We start from the raw sequence: 24,775 nt of genomic DNA, 5'->3' as shown, positions 1-24,775 counted from the left end.
TCATATATCATAATAATCATACAACACTATTGCCAGTGATTTTTGCCGTGCTTTGGGCTTTTGGCACACCAACACGTCTATGTGTAGACTCTCATCATGAAAGTGCGTCTGAGAAAGAAGAACACACAGAGAAAGAGATGGAAAGAGAGAGAGAGAGAGAGAGAGAGAGAGATGGAGATACACCAATTGAGACTTAGCAGATATAGAATTGGCATTGTAGAAGTTATTTAATTTACACTCAAAAAACGTACGTAGATTATCTTTATCTACACCGCGATGTTGACATTTTCCATCCGTTTTGATATCATCTATATATACATATATTTTTTTTTACTGTTAATAATAAACAAAAATCTTAAAATTAAGTTCTTTTAATTTGTGTTCTTTACAATGACATAGGTTTCTTTTAGATATATTCGTCCAATCAAATAATGTGTCATTATTTTTTCCTAATATATACAAAATTTGTTGTTATCTGGACAATGTGTACACAGAAATCTATAGAATTGTTTAGTTGCAACATCTATCAGTAAATCTTTTCTAATTTCTTATTCCTATCCTTATCTTAGAAATTTCGAATAATCTGTAATCAAATTTTGTACATGATACCATATATAGTATTGCTTGTCCATGATTTTGGGATAGCCGGGGGTAGTAAACTATAATGAAAAAAAAAAAAAAAATCTGTCGTTAAAGTTGAGCGAATATTTCTTTTGTGGAAATGAAATTGCCATTCTTGAAAATGACTTTGAAAATGCAATTCCGATTTGATACCAACTATCATAAAATAAAATATTTTTGTGAAAAGTTGTAGTCATATCATATGCCATAAAATGTCTTTGTACTCCATGTACCATAAGTTGATATTACACATATAATGTATGTAATATATATTCATACGTATATATATATATATATATATATATATATATATATATATATATATGTATATATATATATATATATGAATATTATATAATATGAATATATATGGATATACAACTGAATATAAGAACGGCTTAAATCCCCCCCCCCAAAAAAAATAAAAAAACAACAACAACAAATCCTGACCATCATTTTTGAAGAATCCTTTCGAAGTGATGCAGACACAGGAAATCGTCCAAACTCCTCTTTTACATTTGTAAATGTATGCTTTTTTCCTCAAAATTCTCTCCAATGAACTTGTGGGCTTTCTACTGTTTAGGTATTAATGCATACCTACATATACACACACCCACACCCACACCCACACCCACACACACACACACACACACACACACACATATATAAACCATTCAAAAAACTTTTGGAAATCTGAGTTTGATCAATCATTTCTCATCTTTCCTTAGAAATGATTCATTTGTGCTTAGTACCACAGAAAGATTGCTTAATTCTCTTTAAAATGATACCATACTTGTTATGATTATCGTATACATGGAGGTGCAGTGCTTACAAATATGAGGTAAAGTCAGAATTGATAAGCTGCAAAATGGCCCAATTTTTGACGTCCGTAATGCAGTTTCCTCGTGATGAGTGAGTTCCCCATTTATTCTTTGGTGTTCATTTACTGTAACATCAGCATTTTTATGGAGTGAAACATGTATGCGTTCAACCAAACAGATAAACACACACACACACACACAAACGATCATGACTCAAACCATTTCATCTCACAGAACCTCGCCACATTAACCGTAACAAAGACATAAAGAGGTGAAATGGCATGGTTTTGATTTTATTGGAATTTCATCTTTATTTTGTCTTCATTTTGTCGTTATTTTGTGTTTACTTTATGTTTACTTTGTCCTTATCTTGTCAATGAACATGATCGGGGCTCAGCATCTGGTGGACGAGCCAAGTGCTTGCACCACCGCCTGGCACCGTGTCCTCATGCTGTTGATTGGCGTCAACCAGTATCTGACGGAGTCCTGCCTATATGTCGTTGCATTTGTGACCCACTTCCCCACAGCTCGGCCAAGTTGATCCTAAAAATGTTCTATGGGGTTGAGGTCGGGGCTGCATGCAGGCCAGTCCATTCTAATGATGCCCTCTCTCTCTCTCTCATGAAAGTTGCGCACATGTCTCGCTCTATGTGGTTTTGCGTTGTCATCTTTTTGAAGCATCTCAGCTTAAAATTGCCCTATATGGCGCGGGGTTTTTGAACATTGCTTTACAAATGCCATGGTGTACAACCATAAAATTTGATGAGCTATCAAAATTGCCTGGCATGCCACCACTGAAAACTTGAATGTGAAGTCATGTCTATTGAAATTTGCCTTCATGGCTGACCAGTTGAGAACAAAATACATAACACAAAAGAACATGTTCTTTATGTACTCTTCACGACCATTCTCATTCATAAGGACAGTTCTTATCAGACCTTATCAGATACTTTTGAGTAAATTACTTCATTACTTGATAGCACAATCATAATGAGTAGGATATCATTTTAAAGAAAATTTAATACTCTTTCCATTGATATCAAGCATGTATTGTATAGTGCTTACAAACTGGAGAAATTTACAACTGAAATCAGATTTCCAAACTTTTTTAAAGGGTTTATATACATTATATATTATATATGTATATATATATATATATATATATATATATATATATATATATATATATACTATAACTCCTATTGATATGAATACCTAAATATAAATTAGACCCAGGTCCATTTCAGAAAATTGTGTGAAACATAATGAACATAATGATTATTATACAAAATAATCATACATATGTATATATATATATATATATATATATATATATATATATATATATATGTGTGTGTGTGTGTGTGTGTGTGTGTGTGTGTGTGTGTGTGTGTGTGTCTTTCTTTCTTTTCCGAGAAAATGGACCATCTGTTTCCGCTCAGAAGCTCATAACTACTGTGGTATTAAGTGCTAATTAATTACCTCCTGAAGCTCATTGATACTATTATAAGATATCAAATAACTGTTATTTCGTGTTATTTCCAAAAACTACTCCAAATCTTCTTAATAACAGACTACATAACTATAGCGATAACGGATTACACACACGCACACTCAATTTTGTTAGCCACATATATATAATGTACACATATATAATATATATATATATATATATATAGATAGATAGATATATATATATAATAGATATTATGTATACATGCGTGATACATGACCGTACCACGAGCACTAAAACGAAATCGCAGCACATAAAGTACTGTGTCATGTCCGAAAAAAAAAAACTGATTAACAATGAAACTATTACTCTAGGTTGAAATTTTTTTGACAAGTTTTAGACACTTCAAGCTGTATGTTCCCAATTTTATTTCTTCAGACATTCAAACACATTACAATAGCAATATCATCTTAATACTTAAGGTTCACTGGCCAACTAAATTCACTAGCCAATTAAAGAGATACATAAAAATATGTTTACAGTTGTAATGTTACGATTCTACACAACTAAAATGCATTTTGCATTTATTACACATAAGATTTACGACGGTCTTTAACCCATCCGGGATATCATAGGCCTTGTTTTTTTTATTTGATGATATGACACTGATGAGAAATTATCCTTACAAAAATCAGAAATGAATTTCGTAGAATTTTGTGCACTTTAATAGAGTTTGTGGAAAAATACCAAATGCTATATACACGCTTTATATCGAGTCCGTTCTTCATTATGTTAAGGAGATTGTCGTTCCTGTTTTGCTTTTTTTTTTTTTGGTTTTTGTTTTTGCAATTACCTTTGCTCCTGCACTTTTAGGCACAGATAGACACAATAAATGAATACTTTGTACATGAGCAATTGCACCATAGGTTATGAAAATCTATGCGCTTTTATTTCTGTTTCATTTATGTAATTTTATGCCTCGGGTATCGTTTAGCACAAAAGTATTAATATAATTTCTCCAGCATGCAGAGTTGATTAAACAAGCAAAAAACCAATATTGGTCCCACATCAATGTCTTTACAAACCCTTACAACATCTTGTTTCTTTCTTGTGCAGATAATTACTTACATTACATGTGTCACGTAGAACAAAATAGATCTATCTATAGACAAGAAGCTTTTCTTTCTTTTTTTCAGTTTCCTTCTTCCACATTGGAAGAGAAGCTTTGCAAAGCCAAATATTCTTCATGTACACAGTGACTCAGCATTTTTTGCCGCCATGCTCATGGGCATAACTCAGTGCATAATGATTTACAAAATGAAGGCACCTTGTCATGTTGCAGTCAGATATAATGTATGTATGGAGGGATACACTTCTACTGTACAACGGAAAATAAAATACATATTACACTTTTTTTTTACACATGTACACGTGATACTCATTAATAAAAAATCTTATAAAATTCATCATATCCAGATATCAGACTATATCTTACTTTAATCCACAAAGTTTACCAAAGGCTTTAATTATGGGGAAAGCTTGGTATAAGGCAGCAACATTCAGTGAGAAAGAGTCTTATCTTTTTATTGTATAACGCTTAAATACTTAATGTAGATCCTTGTCATTTGAATGGTTGTTTGGCATTGATCATTCGTCCCATTTCACTATGACGTTATCATCCGTGCAGTTGTGGCTCCATTTACCGTGCAATTTTGGATCCATACGATTTGCTCCATTGCACGCGCGCCGAGAGCCCGGCACACTACGCATGTAAAACGCTTGCGTTTGCAGTGCCAGTGTGTAATGCGACAGCGCGCTAGCGTAAAGCGCTCAGTGAGCACTCCCTCGATCTCAGATTCTCTCTTGTTTCTAAATTAATAAAACATCAAATGACAAGGACCTATTTCAGGCGTTATACAAAACAAATAATACATGTTTTTCATTCGTGCAATGGACAGAATATTGCATTCGGTGAAAGGTTAAATCTTTGATCCATTCAACGAGGCTTCAAATGGATCATTTCATCTTTCACCTCATGAAATATTGTGTCCATTGCACTCATAAACTTCCATTATTTGTATATTAATCGATAGCATGAAGAGAGCCCATAGAGAGCCCAGCGAGGCATGTACCAAGTTTACTGAGATATCAAAATATCTCTCGGAATGATTTGTAAAAAGCTGGTTGGATGAAAATCCCCAGTCTGATTCTGTGTTTAATAGGCAAACATTCGTAATACCGTATGTCTCCAAAGAATTACAATGGGACCTCTGTAATGATATCTTTAAAAATAGGGAATCAATCCAAATACAAATTCAGGTTATTCAGGTTTAAATAGTCAGGTAACTTTAACTCATTGTCAACATCTTACAGAAAACCCCATTCGATTTGCTGCAGTGGTCAAAGAGAAAAGAGGAATTTTGTAGAGGATGTCAAGAATCTCTTCCCTCCAAGATCTGTCAATTGTATTCACACACAAAAACATCAAAGTGCTAAACTTGGGAGAATCAGACCCATGACATGCTTTACAACATTCCACATTTCTCTGTGACCCATTAGCCAATTGAATGAGGTTTTCTGCAAAATAGAGCTAAGATTTTATATTTCCAGTAGCATTTAGACAGTTTAATCATATTCGGTGTTATCAATGCGAAATTTGATGTAATTTTTTTTTTGGACACACTGTATATTATGCATATACGGTATATAATACATGATAAACATTATGCATCTTATACTATGAAACTTTCTGCAGATATTTCACGATAAGACATACTAATAAAATCATCTGTTTAGGACACTAAAGCTATTTAAATGCTCGACTTTATTTTCACTTAGTTAATCAGCATTAAGTATATTTTGTACAAAACGTTTGTCTCTTGTGTTTAGCCCTCTTACACATTTCTTTTCTTCTGTCAGTTTATTCCAAAACAAATCTTGCTTGATATCTTACTATGGATAATCATTGAAACTTCGCTATCCTCATACCCATATATTAATACCCTAAATATCACATTTCTAGATACTTTAATAATGATAACGTTTCTTTTTTTTTCTTAGTAAATCCTATTGTAACTATTTCTCTACCTACGTAGAAAAGTGTTTGCTGCTTTCCGTGATCACTTTCCAGACGTGACAGACAAATACGCTTCCAAACGAACGAGATGTCAACAAGATGTGATTGATATCAACCCTCAGCTTGCCACAATATTTTATCTGCCCATAAGTTTGTGTGTGAGAGTTGTACACATTTTACTCATTGGCATAGAAAGGTTTAATTGCTGCAGCTATCCAGTGACAGTGTATGAATTTTGCTTGATATTATCATATTGATTACCTGGTACAAGATAACCCGTCTTATTCACTTCAGCTCTCAACTGATATAGACGCATGCAGTCGCCTTTGTCTCTTTAGACGTGATAATAGAAGAAAGACATGTTCATCACTTTTTAAAAATAATCACTCATCTTCTTTGCAGTGCAGCTAAGCTATATTGAGCGCATTTAAAATATTTCAATTTCCAACAAAATGTCCACTGAACTACAGACCTCGTTGAGAAATGATCATCATGATGTCACAATGCAATGTTAAGTGTTAGATGTTATTAAAGTGAACATGCTTTGCATAGAAATGGATCAGGACTCGTTGAAAATAAGCAGAGATATCGTAAGCCTACATCCAGTCAATCTTGCCATGCTTGTGGTCCAGTCTAATGTATATATTTTTTCTTGTATAAAAAAAATGCAACCAATGTAGACAGAATGTCGGTGATTATGAGAGACTTTCAATTTAACGAAGTGTATTTACATTGAAACAAAATTGCATGCTCTTTCAAGTTAGTAGTGTAATATTTGATCGAAAAAAAGTTGCGATGACGCTATGGTGTGATTGATATCATGTTGAGAGAGAAATTCAGTCGTTTTTATAAATCTGTTTATAGCCAAACCATGACAGCAAGTTTGACCAACTTCGAGAAGGACTGTCAGCAAGTCTACTATTCGTTAATCGTGATGAGAGGCAAGGCACCAGCCGACGCTCCTTGCTGAAAGCCAGGTATGGTAGAATGGCTTCAGACGTCTACGTGTACGTGCGGCCATCGTCGGTCAAGATCTACGGGTCTTGGTTTTCGGCGTTGGGCATGCTGATCGGGTCCCCTTTGGGCTTGGGAGCGGTCCCGCGTCGGTCCATGACGAAGACCATGATGGACATCGGGACCAGGATCAACCAGCAGGCAAAGGAGATCCAGGACCGATCTGACACAAGACAGGTCGAAAAACGAAATACAAATTATATACATGTTATCTATATATATCTATATCTCTCTCTCTCTCTCTCTCTCTCTCTCTCTCTCTATATATATATATATATATATATATATATATATATATAATATCTATGTCCCAAACATATGTTGCGAATTCACGTACTGGCTCCAATATAACGAAGAATCAAGAAATAAACTATAGTAATGCATTATTTCCCCAATAAAAAATGAGTTTATTGTACTCAAATCGAGACTCCTGAAGAAGGTGGAGGCCACCGAAAATTAGAGTACAATAAACTCATCTTTATTAGCGAAATAATGCATTACTAGTTTATTTCTTGATTCTTCGTGTTATATATATATATATCTATATCTATATATATACACATATATATATATGTAACATATATATATATATGTATATGTATATATATATATATATATATATATATATATATATATATATATATAGTACTGACAATAATCGAGTATATTCACAAGCCATGGCTGAATCAAGTGCACTGCCTTGTATGATTTAAACAACCATAAATGTTTCTATGATAATCAATGCTGCAAAAAAAAAAAAATACATTAGATTGTACGTGACGGTTTTATTGCTCTTTTATCTAGTTATGAGATGTGCTTTCTTCTTTACAACGTAATTTTATTTTGTTTTGACTTGAGAATCAGAATAAATGCAAACAATCCTGATATGTGTTATTATTAAAGTAGACAGAAATAAGTTCGTTAGTAATTATACAGACAAAACGTTCATTCATAACTCAAATATCATAGAATTTCGTAAATACATTCGTAAGTACTGGTAAAACAAAACGAAAAAAAAATTATATAGATTTTTATTCACCCCTCAGATAATAGTTTTCCCTTCCGTGTATTTGCCTTGCTACATTTCATACACTGAAACAGACGAGCACTTCACTATGACAATGCTCAATCATTTGCGTTTCTATTCATTGAAATACGGGGCAAAAAGCTTAATGACAGTCTTCTCCGACATTACCGACATTAAGTCGTCCATTCGTTACCTCGTATGTGCCTGCACCCTTTGGCATTAAGGTGTTTATCCACGATTCTTTGTTTGATATTCGTCCGATATTCACTTATCGCAATATCAATCGATGAAGGCTGGCCCTAAATGGGCATCACGGAGCTAGGGAATATCACTGAAATGTTTACTCCGTGTAAAGCTCATAATATTCAGTTACTGGGGGTAATAAACAAGCATAATAACGGCGGTGTAGTAAAATGATCGACACATTTGGCAGGGGGTCGGCGACCACAGCAAATGTCACGTGGACACCACGCGTCTCTTAGAAACGCGGTAAGCTGGCAGCCGCCCGAAATATGGGCCCTTATCAGCCAAATTACGAACTGCGATGTGTTTGGTATAGGATAACTGTCATTCTGAGATAACGCCACAGCAATGTTCGATTTCATGCACAGTGTGTCTCATTTTCGTTGACAGTTTTATGTTAAGGCTATTTTTTATGTTTTTTTTTATGTTTAAGTACCGTATGTTTAACTCCGTATGTTTAACTCCGTATAAGAATTGATGTAAACTAATGAAGAGGAGACTTGGTAAACTAGAGTCTAGTTCATAGACTAGTACCTATTCTTGCATTCTTCTAAAGATATAAATAACATAATATATTGTTGTTTGTTTACCCCAACAGGTTATTCATTGTCTCCATAATTCAAGATATTATATCACATTACAAAAAGTGTATAATTATGATATATTATACATGATATAATATAATATTGTTGCTTTCTTTCTTTCTTTTTTGTCTATTCATGTGTCCGTGTTTCGTGTAACTTACGCATGCTAGGTTGAGCCTCACGTAGAAGTTTTTCCCTTGATACACGTTCCACTGCGCATTCTGGAATCGGCTGCATCTGGTGGCAGGAGAGAACCAATGACGGTATAAGAATGAGATAAAAAAAAGAACTAATATTCTCTGTCTATCCGTCTGTCTTTATCTGTCTGGCTAGGCATTTCTCTCCTCCATTTCTATCTGTCCCTCTCTCCTTCTCTCTCTTTTTCTCTGTATTTTTCTCTTCCATCTGTCTCTCTTTATCATATCTCTTTACCATATATCATAATTATCTATGCATGTATTGCTATGTTTAAGTTTTTGTTTTTTGTTTTCTCGCATTAACTTTGTTTTCATTTTTGTTAATCATCAAATTCCATTGATTCAATTCTTTGCATCATTTCTTTCTGATTGTCGATCTGTATACCCGCCCCCCCTCTCTCTCTCTATCATAAATCTATATTTTTATTAACGTTTGATTAAAGGCACTGTAGCATGGGGGTACATGGATGGCCCGATTCATTCGCTGCCCACAGTCGTACATTTGAAAACCAGGCATAGCACCTACGAATCAGCAAATATGTGCATTGAAGCGTACGTTCATTGGTAACGGTCGACTCGATTCTTTGGCTGTGTGCGTACTGACTTTGACATCAGAGATCAGTGACTATGACATAAGCTGTACCCGAGTCGTTATGGGGTTGTCGAATGTTTTCCGAGCTGGGCCAACCTCCCTTCATAAATATACCACGCTACCGGCCCTTTAATGTCGAGTTTTACTATATGCTGTCTAATCGTAACACTTTTTCGCCCGTTTCCAATGTATTCGTAACGATGATACGAACTGTGAGCTGCCATGGCCTTCATCATATCTGTTGCACAGAATGAGTTTGCTGCTTGTGATTATTTTTTCTTTACTCTTTTTTTTTTCAGACAGATTAGAAAATAATTCAGATTAGCATTAAGAACCAATCGAATTTAACAATTGAAGAGTTTGTTCGCAAAAACCGATAAGTCCATTTTTGAAGATTCTGAAGTATGATCTCTGTCATAGAGTACAAAATAATACCTTTTAAATGAGATATTGGTCACTACATTATAAAGGTACATTTTCGAAGTTATGGTCAAAAGAGGCACAAAATTTCTTTTTATTCTCCTTATTTTTCCTGACCTTTGATCGCAAATATCTCCATTTGGCAAATATGGACTTATTGGTTTTTGCAAACAAACTCTTCAATTCTTCATTTTGTATTTCATGACAAAAACGATATGTAAAAAGAAAATAAACTTTCCCATTCTTTTTTATGTTTGGAATGTTCCCATTGTTCCTCTTTCTGGTCTTTAACTTTTGTTTCTTTTACCCCTTCAAGATGGAGCGGAATTGCCCCCCTTTGACTTACTCGACCTCGATGCTCCTGATGGGTGTCTGGGTCAGCTGCTTGCAGAAGAAGGTGAAGCCCACCGTCACCAGGCAGGCCTCGATCAGAGAGATGAAGCACATGATACAGTAGACCGGGAGGATGATCAGACGAAGAGCAGGGCTGGAGGAGGAGGAGGAGGAGGAGGAGGAGGATGCGGAAGAACATGCGACGATGAGGAAGATGGGGAGGGGGATGATGAAGAGGAGGAAATAGAAGAAGATGAAGAGTAAAGGAGAAGGAGAAGACGATGATAACGGAGAAAGAGAAGAGAAAAGGGAAGGAAAAGTAGGAAACGGAAAGAAGAAGGAGGAATCGTAAGATACAGTTTCATTCTTTCATTCACTTCATTTTCCCATCTCCAACAAAACTTGTGAATATTTTTGTTTTCACATAAGATGTAAGTAAATATAATGTCAACGGTACAAAGTATGATGAATGAAATTTATGGATATACCATTGATACGGTGAAAAAGAAAAACCACAAAAAGCATTCTGCAGTTTAGCACTATACTTAAGAAATATACTGAAGTATAAAAACACACTTTATTTAATAGTGCGACGTATCGCTTTGAATACTCAGACGTAAAATCATGTAGTAAGGGGTATCTTAAGCTGTTTCTTAAAGACAGTTAGTGCTAACGCTAAAATTATAGTCCGTAGAATGTCATTGGAAGGGAGTTCATGTTTTCCGACAGACTGTGAAACTCATGTGCCATACATTTTTGAATACCTGGTATGTAAACATAGTGTCCCTAAATTTCTGTTATTATGTAAATTGTGCATATCTAACGTTTTTAATCCCCCTAAAACATATAAAAACAAGCAACAAAAGTAGGGGGAAACCATAATTAGGACAAGCAAAAAAAAAAAAAAAAAAAAAAAACTCTCTTCAGGAAAACCACTGTAGACACCGATTCCATTCTTTTTCACAGCAAAATCGGTTGAAATTTGTTCCAAACTTAACATCGAAAAAATCTCGGAAAAGCCAACGTTAGACAGAACTTTCTGTGTACAATGTAGGGGGCTTAAATTAAACAAGAATAAGTTCTGTCTTTCAAAAAGGTCATCCTTCTATAATTCGATCCCTCGCGTGCTCAGCTGTACCTATTTCTCTCTTTTCCCATATGAGGCAGTGTTAGAGGCTTTTGGCACCGTTCCTTAGCTTGGTTTTGTGCCAGCTGCCAGCCTCGAAACCAGCCGCTGGTCCAGCCCACAAGTCCCCGGATACTTACATGTCAAATCTCCGCGTAAAGAAGACGATGATTTTGTAGAGGGCGTACAGAAATCCCAGCAGTGAAATGATGACCTGGAATGTAAACGAGACATTGCGGATATTGTTACGATTTCCAAATGGATCATGCCGGTTTTTAACATTCAAAGACGGGCGCTGCTATGCTTTATTTCAACAACAACACCAAAGACAAAAACCACAAGGACAATAAAAACAGCTATAATGACAGACATTAATTCACCTCATGTTGACATTATGGTACCCACGTCTCTTTTTGCCAATAAGCTCATACGCTGATGACCAATAATCTTGATAATGAATTAAGTAGCGTGCCTTAGAGGAAACGTAGGCCTAATGTATAAAGACATGCTGTCGGGGAAACCGCTTAAAAATCAACACTAATAATTTTGCAAAAATGTACACTGTGTGTTTTTCTTTTTCTTTTTTTTGTGGGGGGGGGGGGGCTACTCCATGTTTGAGGTTTTTCAACTACAGAAACAAAAACGTTTTTAGATCATACACGCTCAGTATTTCTGTATCATTCGTATATACTCCAATCTCGAATAGTTGCCATTCTGGGAAGATCATGATTTTGTGATCTCAGCTGAAAAAAAAAAAAGTTTTAAGCGATTTCGTCATCATGCGTGATGTAATGAACTCCCTCCCTCCCTCTCACGCTACCCCCTCCCTTATTCCAGCCCCCCCCCCCCTCATTTCTCATCCCTTCCGCTGCTTTCTCCTCCTTACGTCACCCAGCAACGATGAACCCGCACCGAGGCACTTACTGGCAGCTTGCCCGGACGCTGGCTCCCCAATGCAAGCAACTAATGCAGGGGTCTGCCCTGTAAACTACATAAGCTGAAATTACTACTACCGCTAAGAAATGGTTGTTTGGTAATACAGCAGTATATCAGGCACATGTCGTTGGAATAACAGAATTCTCAGTGAAATAAAACACTTGCCCTATATCAAAATTCACACACATCGAAATTGATGATTTGCAATGTTTTGCATCTCAGCAAAAACGTGGGACACTTCATGTCAAACTTTACAGTAAACCATTATTTCACGTTTGGATATTTTTGCTTAGAGTGACCTTTACATGAATAACAGTCATGACAGTGCGTCCACTTTATATGTATAAAGTACATCGGTGCGTAATTTGATTATTCATGTTATAGGGTTACACAGTTTGTAACTATGGAGAGAGAAAAAGTGAAAGACATACAGGTTGAAGAGAAAGAAAGAAAGATATATGAAGAGTTTGTTCGCAAAAACCGATAAGTCCATTTTTGAAGATTTTTAAGTACGGTCTCTGTCATAAAGTACAAAAAAATGATATATCGGTCACTACATGTAACGGTACATTTTGAAAGTTATGGTCAAAAGAGCAAAATTTGTCTTGTTATTCTCTTTATTTTTCTTGACCTTTAATCGCAAATATCTCCATTTGGCAAATATGGACTTATCGGTTTTTGCAAACAAACTCTTCATATATAATTATATAGATAGATAGATAGATAGATAGATAGATAGATAGATGGATAGACCAATAGATAGACAGATAGATACATAGTAAAAATGGACAGAGTGATTCAGGTATAGAAAGGAAGTAAGGCAGATAGATAGATAGATAGATAGATAGATAGATTGGGGGGGGGGGGTTCAGTTAACTTACCTGTGCAGCGAGAGCGAAGTCGCATTTTGGGCCAGTTCCGTTAGCGTGTACAGAGAAGGAGTTAGGTGTGTCGTATTGAACCTGTGCGTAGATGAGACAGTCACCACGAAAGTCGTCCTGAAGAGCGGTACAAAAAATAAAGAGATAGATAGCGAGAGAGAGAAAAAAAAATTACGTCTCATTCATTAATGACGCAAAAAATGTACAGTCACACGGCACAAACATGATGATTATCTTAACAGTTCTCGAAATGACCTTGAAATGAATGAAATAAGGAAATGCACACATACGCCGAGCATCTTTGCGCAAAAAGTGCATTTGTTTTTGTTTCTGGAGATTGCATTTCTGTTATTGTTCACGTAAGAATAAACTGAAAATTAAAAAGCTCAACTGTATCATGTTTACATTTTTCCACCAGTGCTGATGTAAAACTGAACAAGAAAATACTTTAGCTGGTGTTGTCAGTGACGTAATAATCACTACAAAAATATCACTGTGATATTTGACGTCATCGATACGTCGAGAATTTATTTACGGAGTGATGTCTTACATCGATTGAATGTGTACTTTTATTGAATATCTTACATAAATCTGATTTACTGAATTTTTTAATGATTTATGACGATTTTTTACTGTCTTCACCTGAGGGCACAAGAAAACTTGTGTTCGCTTCCTACACGTAAGAGTAAAAGGCGAATGAAATTAATCTGTTTCAAAAGATGCATTTTCTTTTTTATTTTTAATCTTCAGGATCTTTTGATCAAAGACCTTCTGAATTAAGGAGTTAAAGCATACACGATATATTGTCTTCGTTTGAAAATGACGGTATTCTGCCCTGTATGAGCACTACAATACAAAATCGCTTAGTTCCATGTTACTCTGGTATGGCGTCAGATTGAATTGATAAGACACTGCAATCAATTTACACTTCCTTCCTTCCTTAAAGAATTAAGAAGGGAAACGTTTTTAATGCTGAGGTATGAGTTTTGTATGAATTTGTCTGCCCTCTGTCCAAAGAGGAGAGATCGAGGGTAGACAATAATTGAAGAAAACTCATATCTCATATCTTCACCCCTCTGCTTAATAATTTCTTGCTTTGATTTGTCATGCTGCTATTAGGCAGCTGTACTGTTCGGCAAAGATCAACTTTGATGCATGTTCTATTCTACCTTTGCCGCACTTTCTCCACTGTACCTCTACCATTTTACCCGCTGGTCTTACATACACAAACTTGCCTGAATGTATCTCATGTAAGGACTATACGTACTTCATGCGTCATGGATGGAAGTAATAATAGCAACAGGAAAACCATCCTCTGGCAGAGAAACAGTGTGACGTTGGATACTCTTCTTTGTCATGTGATGGTGACGGCGAAAATGGGGAGCAGTGGATTCTTAATTAATCAATTTCCCGTCTGTTAAAGTGTCAAGTTGTAATGCGCTATGTGTATACTGACAACAGACCCCGCGTAGGATCGCTGAATAGAACCTGAGTGCATGAGAATGTAAATGTCAGCTTGTGCTTGAATATGTAGGGTACAAACAACAGTCGCAATGTGTTATTTGCTACTGATAACCTGTTCTACGTAGATAATGCCAACGCCCTTTTGAAGAGCTATACACTTGGCATAACCAGTGGCAATAGATCACAGCAAAGTAGTATCTGTCATCGGTGTGTGCCGCTGATTAATTTACAGAGCAATCATTTTGAGAGAATTACACCCACGGTTGCCTCTGAAATGCAAATCTAGAACTGTATCAGGACAATTGATAGGTTTTATGGTCACTAATTTTCCCATCCCCTTAGATGTGGCGTAAAATGTTTCGGGATATAAAAATTCCATAGTTTCAAATGTCAATTTTTTTTTTTTTTTTTTTTTTTTGGTGTCAAAAGTTTATTGTGTTAGAATTTTTCCGTATACCCGCCGGTTGGTTGCTGGGGATGGTTGCCGATAAGTAAAACGTACGTGCTAATCACTTTTCTACTTACAATCCAAATTTATCAAGAAAATGTTACAATGAACAGCATTTCACAGAATGATAACCATACGAATTTTCATCTGTTGATATTTTTCCATAGCTGCAGGTGGTCACCCGTGGTAGTTATCCCATTCTTCGATATCACTTTGTCTCTAAGGGGGTTTATCTCTCAAGAAAATTTTATATCAGCCCAAATAATGTTGCAGACTTTTATCCACACAACGTTCAAAGATGGGACATTAAAAGGACAAACGTAAGTTCATTTTCATTTCGTATAAACCACATGATACTAGGCAAAGCTTTCATCAGAGTGACAACACTCTTGAAGAGTGCCTTTCTTTCTTTTTTGCGAGCATTCAGTCTTTCGCCATATGTTTTCTTTGAACAGTAGTTATATATAGGTATTAGCTTAAACTACAGTGTACAAACACTTCAGTGGGTGATGGACAATTTTCCTGAATTATCTAAATTTCAAACAACTGTAATTTCACTGAATATTGAAAAAAAAATATGTATCTCTTATTTGCTTAGCCAATACGGCGAGGGAATGAATGGAACATTATGTTCTGCATTCGGTGTATGTGTTTTGCTAAATAATGTACCAGTTATACTTCCCCGCCAATGCACACACCACAACCTCCATCAGCACCACCCACTGCCCAGTTTATTCTTCGGTGACCAGTTTAACACTGTCTCATTCACTGGCTTCTCTTAACACCCTTCCTTTCGGTCAAGAGGAAATCACGGAGACTCCAACTGAAGCCATAAATAGTATATAATGAGATTAATCCTCCACCATTATACGTCAGTACGATACAGCATTTTATGAATACGTATAATTATAGAGTGATTAGTTCCTATCAACTCTGTCAATTTATCCCGATCTCTTCAGTGTAGGCCTATTAATTATCTTCTAAAATGCGTGAACATTATCATGTGCATGTGTCTTAGCATTAAAATTTTCATTGACACTTTCAGAGTTTCTGAGCTCTTCTGCATTTCGAAGTCCGTTTTAAACTAATTCATAATTCCAGCTCTGTTTTTCAGGTGTAGTGGATTGAGTTGTGAATTGTGGCAGGTTTATTTATGTATTTCTTTTTTTTTGGGGGGGGGGGTAGTAGAAGTCGTCTACGTAATAGCATCAGATAACAAAACACAAGAAAAGGCGAAAGAACAAGAATGTCAGCATAAAAACGTGTGGAAGCTGTGGATTTGCAGTTGTCATTTGCTACTATAGTACTGTAGTTTCACAAGTAGCGGTATACCTCCTGTCTTGTTGTCATCACTGTCAGACTGTGCAATGAAGAGGTTATGGTCAATGTCAATTCAATTTCAATTCAATTTCAATTTCAAAAATTCAATATCAAAATAACTCAACAGTTTGTTGAACATAATATATAATACATAATATATTTTACTTCGTATCAGACCTTCAGACAGAATCATCACAGTTAATTTCACCATGGATGGAACAGTACTATTCAGTCATCATTCTGAAGATCAGGTTTATCACTGACATAGTTTCTATTGCGTTTTTTTATACAAGGACGTCAGAAACAATGGTCACCAAAATACTCACAATAAGGATGTAATGGCTCTAAGGTTAAGATAATGAGATCTTAATCATTAAACCATGGGTGAATGGCATAGAGTCTAAACTCATTTAATTATAATTTCTTTCGTAGTTTTTACTGATTAAAGGGGGGAAAAGGGGGGGGGGGGTCACGTAGCTTTGGAATGCGGGTCTGATCTGATGATTCTATGGGGAGGTCATCGCATATCTAAGTCCGCCAAATCAGAAATCCGAGCCAGGTGAAGGTGCATCATGTGTTACTGTATATGGTTTCTATCCTCGTTCGCCTGAGTCACGGATCATGGGGCTGCGCAGAGAGACGCTATCTCGAGACACACGATTGTAACATGGTGCGCTTAAAGTGAAATGAATGTCATTCCAGTTTGTTGAAGTTGACTCAAATGAATGGAAAAATATTGAACAAACATAGCGGTATAGAGGTTTAGATTATTGAAGGTTTCCCTGACGGTTCGTTGGGTGGTAGAAGGCTTAACGGTGCACCACGTATTCTTCTTGGGTATGTATGTGGCCCTGGAAGCTGGAATTGGACATAACATAATAGATGCAAGTTATAAGAATTTAAAGCTTATCTTTTTCCCCATATTACTATGATTGTCACTTCTGGGTCCCATTTCATAAAAATGTTAGGATGGCAACTCCTGCTGGAATGGCAACTTCCAATAGCAACAGCCAATCAGGAACAGGGATTCTTGTCATTATCATGACAATTGTCATTCCATCAAGAGTTGCTACCGTATCAACTTTTTCTGACATGGGTTCCTGGTCTTTCATGAGGCTCTGATTTACAAAAGGTAATTTCACACATAGAATAAATGGAGTGATAATTAGGATATATCATATCATTACAATCAAAGCATAGAACGGTACAATAGTATGAGATTGCATGAATTGCATAATTGATTATTGTTAGCAGGGTTGACGTAAGCCATGACAAGACGAATCCAAAATATATGAACACACATTGAAGAGATTTCACTTCTGTTCAAATTAACCCTATAAAGCCCAAGCTATTTTGACCCCTTCCAGGCCCAAGGGGGGGGGGGGGGGGGGGGCACATTGTGCCCCCCCCTATATAACTTCTTTATTATATGATGTATGACCGTCATATTTGGCACATGGGTAAAGCAACTCATACTCTACATGGCCCAACATTTGAAATTTCTCAAGGTCATCCACTGAGGGCGCTATTTACCAAAATATACAGAAATACATAGGAAATACGCTAAAATCATGTATTTTCTTTTTATTTCTTTATCCCAGTATATATGTTTTTATTTCATATCAATCATTTTCATATTTACCAAAAAGGAAAAGCAAGTCAACCTTCACTATTTGTTATGGTTGAAATTTCTCAAGGTCAACACGTGGGGGCGCTACTCGTTACAATATAAAGAAATATATGAAACCTATGATGTATTGCTTGGAATGGGTACATAATATTGGTATCATATTTCATATTTCCAAAATATTGAAATTTTGAGTTTGCAGATTGATAATATGATTAAAAAAATGATATTACAGGCAAAGCTTGTGTGAAGATAACACAAAATAAAAGGGTAGTCTTTGGAAAATGCTGTATTTTCGATTATTTCTATTATATCTATTGTTTGATGCCTATGTCATATAAAAAAATAAAGGAAATAATAAGAAGACCATTTCAGGGTAATTCACAACCATAATTAATTCACATTTTGGTCCTTCAGCAAATTACAGCCAAGAAAACCCCCATTTCATCCATTATTATATTGTTAAGTGAAATTGGAACAGAAAATCATTCAAAATCTGACTGACATGGTTGTCAGTTTACGGTTGCCATGGCAACCAGCAATATCGGACATAGCTAAATTGTATATCAAAATGTTCGCAATAAGATTTTAGGAAAAGTCACCAAATTTGGTTGAAATCGCGTAAAGGGTGTAGGAGTGGCAAACGAAGATATGGTAGGGGGGCACGATGTGCCCCCCCCCCCCCCCCCTTGGGCTTTATAGGGTTAAACTTAAAAAGAGGGGAACGAAGAAAGCTGTCGTATTAAAACCAAGAGATACCGTCTAATAATTATTTGCTGCAGCTCTGTATGTGAATTATCTCTTGAAGTAATTTACTTTAGGCTGCGTTGGCCAAAACGAAGCAAAAGAAAACAAAACATTAATTTACTTTTTTAGTTGCATAAGAATGTGTGCTTAAACTACGTCCATGGGAACTTATGCAAAACTTATTTCCATTATTCTTTGTTCTGTGTCCTGTTCTGACGAAACATCAACTGCTCTATATAATCCGTTCGTCATTTCAGAGAGGGAGAGAGAGAGAGAAGGAGACAGACAGGAGGAAAAACAGGAGAGAGATTTGATTCAGGATCGGGTGAAGCTTTAAGGTCAAAGGTAAGAATTATTTGGGTGGAGCTCCCTTAAATCTACTGAAGGGGAAACGTGCAAAACTCGAGGGCGGACAGTTCCCTATATCGACGCACTTTAAATGAATCGGAGAAACCATAGAAATAAAGAAAGAAAAGACAAAGTCTGTCTTCTTGTAGCTTCTAAAAAGATGATATGGACAAACACCTGATCAAGTCATGTTCTGACGAATCCATGTTATAAGGACAGTGGAATATATTGACAAGTTATATTCAATTCAATCCAGTTCAATTCAATCCAATCCAATTCAATTCAGTTCAACTCAATTCCATACAATTCAAGTAATGTTCTGACGAATCCATGTTATAAGGACAGCTGAATGATAATATTGACAAGTTAAAATACTATACTTTTTTCTTATGAACACAAAATACTATACTCTTTTCCCATGAACACAAAATATTATACTCTTTTCCCATGAACACATGCCCTCACAGCGTAATGTTTTCTTTTATTTTGCATAAAAGCAGAATTTTCTGCATGCCTTTTTTTATCATAATCTTCACCCGCAAACCCGCAATATCAGAATAATACAGAAATTGACTTTTTACAACAAAATTATGGAAACGTTATTGTTCGTATTAATCCCACACGGTTGCTGAAAGGAACTTTGTATACATATCCGGATATTAGATTCAAATATTTAATTTGTCGCAAAAAAAAAAATCATCGTCAAGGTCATAAATATTTATATTGTATCATAAATCCAATATTACTTGTAAACACGTGTTCCAGCTTCTGACGAAGTGAATACTATTTGGGAGGAGATACACCGCTAATAACATTCATGTCCATATTTTTACCTCCAAGATGGAAAATAACATAGCCACGTCGAATTGTAGATGTACATTGTACAACACGGTGCCTTTACGAAACACTTGTAATTATCTTTAAGCATGTATATCCTTACATTGTTTCGCTTCGTGATTCTTTGCGCTCATTCCGTTATAAATTTGTTCGCATACATAGCTATTGTGACTTGAAATGGCATTACAAGACTGATACTCTTTTTTTCAAGGCCCCTCCCATTTCAATTAACAGCTATTTTAACAATGCCATACAGTTGACAACAAAATTTGCCAGTAATTAGTTCGAGATGTTTTTGCACAATAGGCCTCCGGATATCAGAGCATCTGCGAAGAATTAACTGTTGATTTTGTAATCTGTAGATTAAAAAAACAAAGAAACAAAAACATCCTTACATCGCATTTTACCAATAGGACCTCAGTTCAGTGACTAAGCATTGTTTGTAAATGATTGTTTGTCAAGGGGAAAGTCAACTGAAACAAGGTATTTTACTCTTACTATACTAGGGTATTCTCACCAAAAGTATATTGTTATTATCATATTTTTTTTTTTTAATCGACGAATAACATTTATTTCAATAAACGTTTCCAAATGAAGAGTAATCTAATGCCGAAGACTTTACTATTAATTTTGTTCTGATGTTCCGGCAGAAGAGACCATGCACGTTATGTGAATATATTGTTTTAAAAATATCCCCTAAACACACGCCAAACAAGCCATACATCACAAAACACCAATAAAGAAAGATGAAAGAAAATGTAATGAATGGACAGAAACCACTTAAACCTTCCAACATCAGTCTAAACGTAAACCTTCACGCTATTTAAGAGCGAATTTTTGCGCAAGACAACATTTAGTAACCTTTTAAGATTCACGAATGTGTATATATGGGGGTTCTTATATCTATTAAGTGACTTCAATTCAATTCCACGATTTAGAAAAAATTGATATTTGATTTCTCGTTCATCAGTGTCAGTATGAAATCAAAAATTATTCCAACGATAACTTGTAGATTCTACCTACAAATGTTTTCACATGTCGCAAACAAACAAGAAAGCTGATAACTATGCAAAATACATAATTCTTATGTGGACCTATCAGTGTGCATTAAAATAAGATCCCGCCGCGAGAAGATTTTAGAAAGGTCAAAGGTGAATTTCTGAATCGGAAGTGGTGGTTAGAATCGACTCTCACTGATATACCAGCCCTATACGGAATGATGCCAAAATTTGACGGTGTACGTCACCTCTGGATGTAGAGGGCCCCTTGTGTCTCAAGAATATTTCGCGGCATCGAAATAAGGTGTAGTAAAAAGATCATAAGAATAGGTCTATGTATATATATATATATATATATATATATATATATATATATATATATACATACAATCTCTCCTCTGCTTAATCTTATGTATGAATCACGCATGTTATTGTAAGGTACGAGATATAAAAAAAAAGTATGAAAAGATGAATGTAGTTACGAAGTCAGAAAGAAACAGAAAAGAATTAACACATCATCGTTGTTCGATGAAAGTGTTACATCAAGAGATTCTTGCACTTCACAGTTAATCTTTCCTTGAAGGTTTAAAGGGATTGTACAGTTATGTTTGAGACCTGATTTCAGGTTTCTAACATTTTTTGTTGAGATAATGAGAAACCTCTTATAAAATGTGAAAGAGCATGTAATTCTATGAGGAATTCAACGTTTATTCGGTGAAAATTGGTTTTGAAATGGCTGAGATATCAAAAAAAGAGTGATTCTAATAAAGTGTGGGACCCACACTTTATTACGATCGCTTTGTTTTCCTTTGTTTTTGAATGTTTCAGTCATTCCAAACCCGATTTTCGTCAAATAAACTTTGAATTCCTCTTAAAATGGTATGTTCTGTACTATATCGTAAGTGATTTCTTGGTATCTCTCAAAAAGTTAAAAACCCAATTCTCATCTCCACCAAAACTGTACTATCCCTTTAATGATACTATTCGAACACCATAAAAGGCCGAATACTTTGTGTGACAACAAACGCTAAACCAACACAAAACGCGTATCTAAAATGGTAGTGTAGCTATCTATGTATTCATGCCAAGAATGGCTTTTCTATTTCCAAAATAAAGGCTACGTAAAAAACAAAGAAGCAAAATAATAATATGGAAAAGATGAATCCAAAGTTACACTGCCGCTATACCAGTGTATACAGGAGAGAGTGAAAGGAACAGAATTCGACAGCCAGACTATAGGAAGTTGATTAATCATGTCACAGGTTTGATGTGAGCAGTGTGTGTCATAGCAACACCATACACCGCATGACGTACATGGGTCGGGTGGCCCGGGGGGGGGGGGGAGGGGGGTGGGGTGCGAGGTCGCTTTATTGAAAGTACCTGTCTATCCCTATAATACCCCCTGCTTGCTGTTATATAGTGACGTACGGTCTGATATCGTGAAGCCAAAATGGGCTTTCAGATTGGTCTTCTTCTTCTTCTTCTTCTTCTTCTTCTTCTTCTTCTTCGTCGTCGTCGTCGTCGTTGTCGTCTTCTTCCTCCTCTTGTTCTTCTTCGTGTTTGTCTTAGTCATCACGATCAGCTTGTTTCATATTTCTCCTTTCTGGATTTCGTTTCTTTTTATAGAAAGTTTGTTCGAAATACACTGGGAGGTGGTTTCATTCCACAGCGGAGGGTCCTAATTATGTTTTGCATTAATGCAGCTCTTTAATTCATAAACCATTATTGCAGGGCACATCGTATCTTTGTTACATTCTTTTGGTTTCATTTGGTAAAATTATTGGTATTATTTACTGACGTGCAAATACTCTTATGATAAAAAAATGCGTGTCAAACTGCATGCACGATCTGCTTCTTTACCTACGTTTCAAATCGAGGCCGTCTTGAATTGCAATATGGGAATAAAAACTCATCAATCACATTCCTCATTTTGATTAAGTAACCCCTTTCCTTTCTCTTTCGGTCTTTCTGTCTGTCTGTCTGTCTGTCTGTCTGTCTGTCTGTCTGTCTGTCTGTCTGTCTGTCTCTCTCTCTCTCTCTATCTTCATTCACCATCAGACATGCTCCCACATACGCACACACACAAACACACTCGTATGCATTAACATATAAAGGAGGGGATACCGGGATATCAACACTGATCAAGGAGGGGCTTTCAGAAACCCTCTAACCCAGACCATATCCAAATTCTAACACATAAGATATTTTTCTTGTACATGACGTCTAAATAAGCATTTATAGTTATCGACATAACGTTTTGTAGCATTCATTTCATCATATTTCCACGATTTTCAGGTTGTTGCGGAAAATATACTATTCAGACGCTACTACCGCAAGTCATTTTGAACAATGATGGAATTAAGTGTTTTCGATAACATGACTTCAGCTTACAGGATAAACACGCCTCCCTTCTCCCCTCTTCTGTTATTATCGTTGTGCCTTTATTTAAACCGAGACAAAAATTTCTTTCGATTTCCTCACTTTATTTGTCTTGGTGTTTAGCCCTTTTACACAGTCATATCATATAGAGCAACGCAGGGATATTCAATGTATCAATATGTCAATTATGAGGTATACTTACTCTCACGATGCCGATGGCGATGGCGGCCGTTATTCCAGCCAAAAATGCCACAAGGAGGAGACTTATCTCCATTATCATCTGAACCATGTACATGCAGCCCATCTTGTCTGATGTGTTCCCTTCTTGTTCGTCCCGAAAGAAAGAATTGTTGGTCCTCAGCGGGTTCAAAACGCCACAGACTTTTGGTGACGGAGTTCCCCAGCGAACTGCGACTGAGCTAAAAGCTAGAGCGCAAATTCGAGTTTGCACTCCTAAGTTTTTGACGCGTCGGGAGCTAAACTGCACTCCGTTAGCACAACACGTAAGGGGGCTGTCTCCAGGAACAAAGCCAAGTCGCACAAATCGGAAGACTTCGTCCAGAAAACAATGGAAAGACTGTAATCACAGCTTCGTTAATATTGTATTCATAGTCACAATGCTCAAGTGATTGGTTGGATAGATATCCTTCGGCCTAAACATTGGTTCGATCGATTGAAAAAGTGTCAGCTCACAGCACAGCACAAGTGTGTTCTCAAGGTGCAGATATTATATTCGCCAATATCCCACGGAACTTTCCTGCGTGGGTTCATATGGATTTGCTACACGCCCGCCTCGGAGGGTGACGAGTTTCGTTCTATGGGTATAGTCCTTGTATAAGATCCACAAGCTTGGTGAATGTCTTTCTACATGTGGAGAGAAAAATCAGGAACAAAAACAACAAAACAGAGAGGGAGAGATGGCGAGCCGATGACGCCCAAATCAATGACACGGATTAACATAAGCGTTTAAGAAAGCCTCACTTCATGTAAACATGATGAAAAGTCGAGTTCCTTTAGTCATAATTCTTAGAAAAGTGTTGAGGCACCCAGTGAAAGTTTAAGGATTGCTCTTCCCAATGATATAACACTATTGTTCAGCGTCCCACTCAACGTCCCTTGCCAATGCAACAACTAAAGGCAAGAAATTTAGCATTTCGTTCATAGGCTTTTCTCAACAACTGTAACAATTCCAATGATGAAAAAAAGATTTATGAATAAATAATTAATGAAATAAAAATATTCTACTCCCTGCAATTTAAAGCCTATGTGTTTTTATGAATATA

The 24,775-nt window shown here is 36.1% G+C and overlaps 1 protein-coding gene across 1 annotated transcript; it reads right to left on the bottom strand.

The window, feature by feature from the left end:
* Positions 1-7,005: 7,005 nt before the first annotated feature.
* On the bottom strand, positions 7,006-23,796 carry LOC140234015 (transmembrane protein 179B-like). The gene is made up of 6 exons (XM_072314097.1): positions 23,695-23,796; positions 13,325-13,441; positions 11,648-11,721; positions 10,395-10,535; positions 8,997-9,076; positions 7,006-7,148 (listed from the first exon to the last, which is right to left on the bottom strand). Exons 1-6 carry the CDS (start codon positions 23,794-23,796, stop codon positions 7,006-7,008), a joined length of 657 nt encoding a protein of 218 aa, XP_072170198.1.
* Between the last annotated feature and the right edge of the window lie 979 nt (positions 23,797-24,775).

The sequence above is a fragment of the Diadema setosum genome, chromosome 10 (assembly GCF_964275005.1).
Source record: "Diadema setosum chromosome 10, eeDiaSeto1, whole genome shotgun sequence".
NCBI lineage: Eukaryota > Metazoa > Echinodermata > Echinoidea > Diadematoida > Diadematidae > Diadema > Diadema setosum.
Note: the sequence above shows the minus strand (reverse complement) of the source record. Positions and strands in the feature narration are given on the sequence as shown.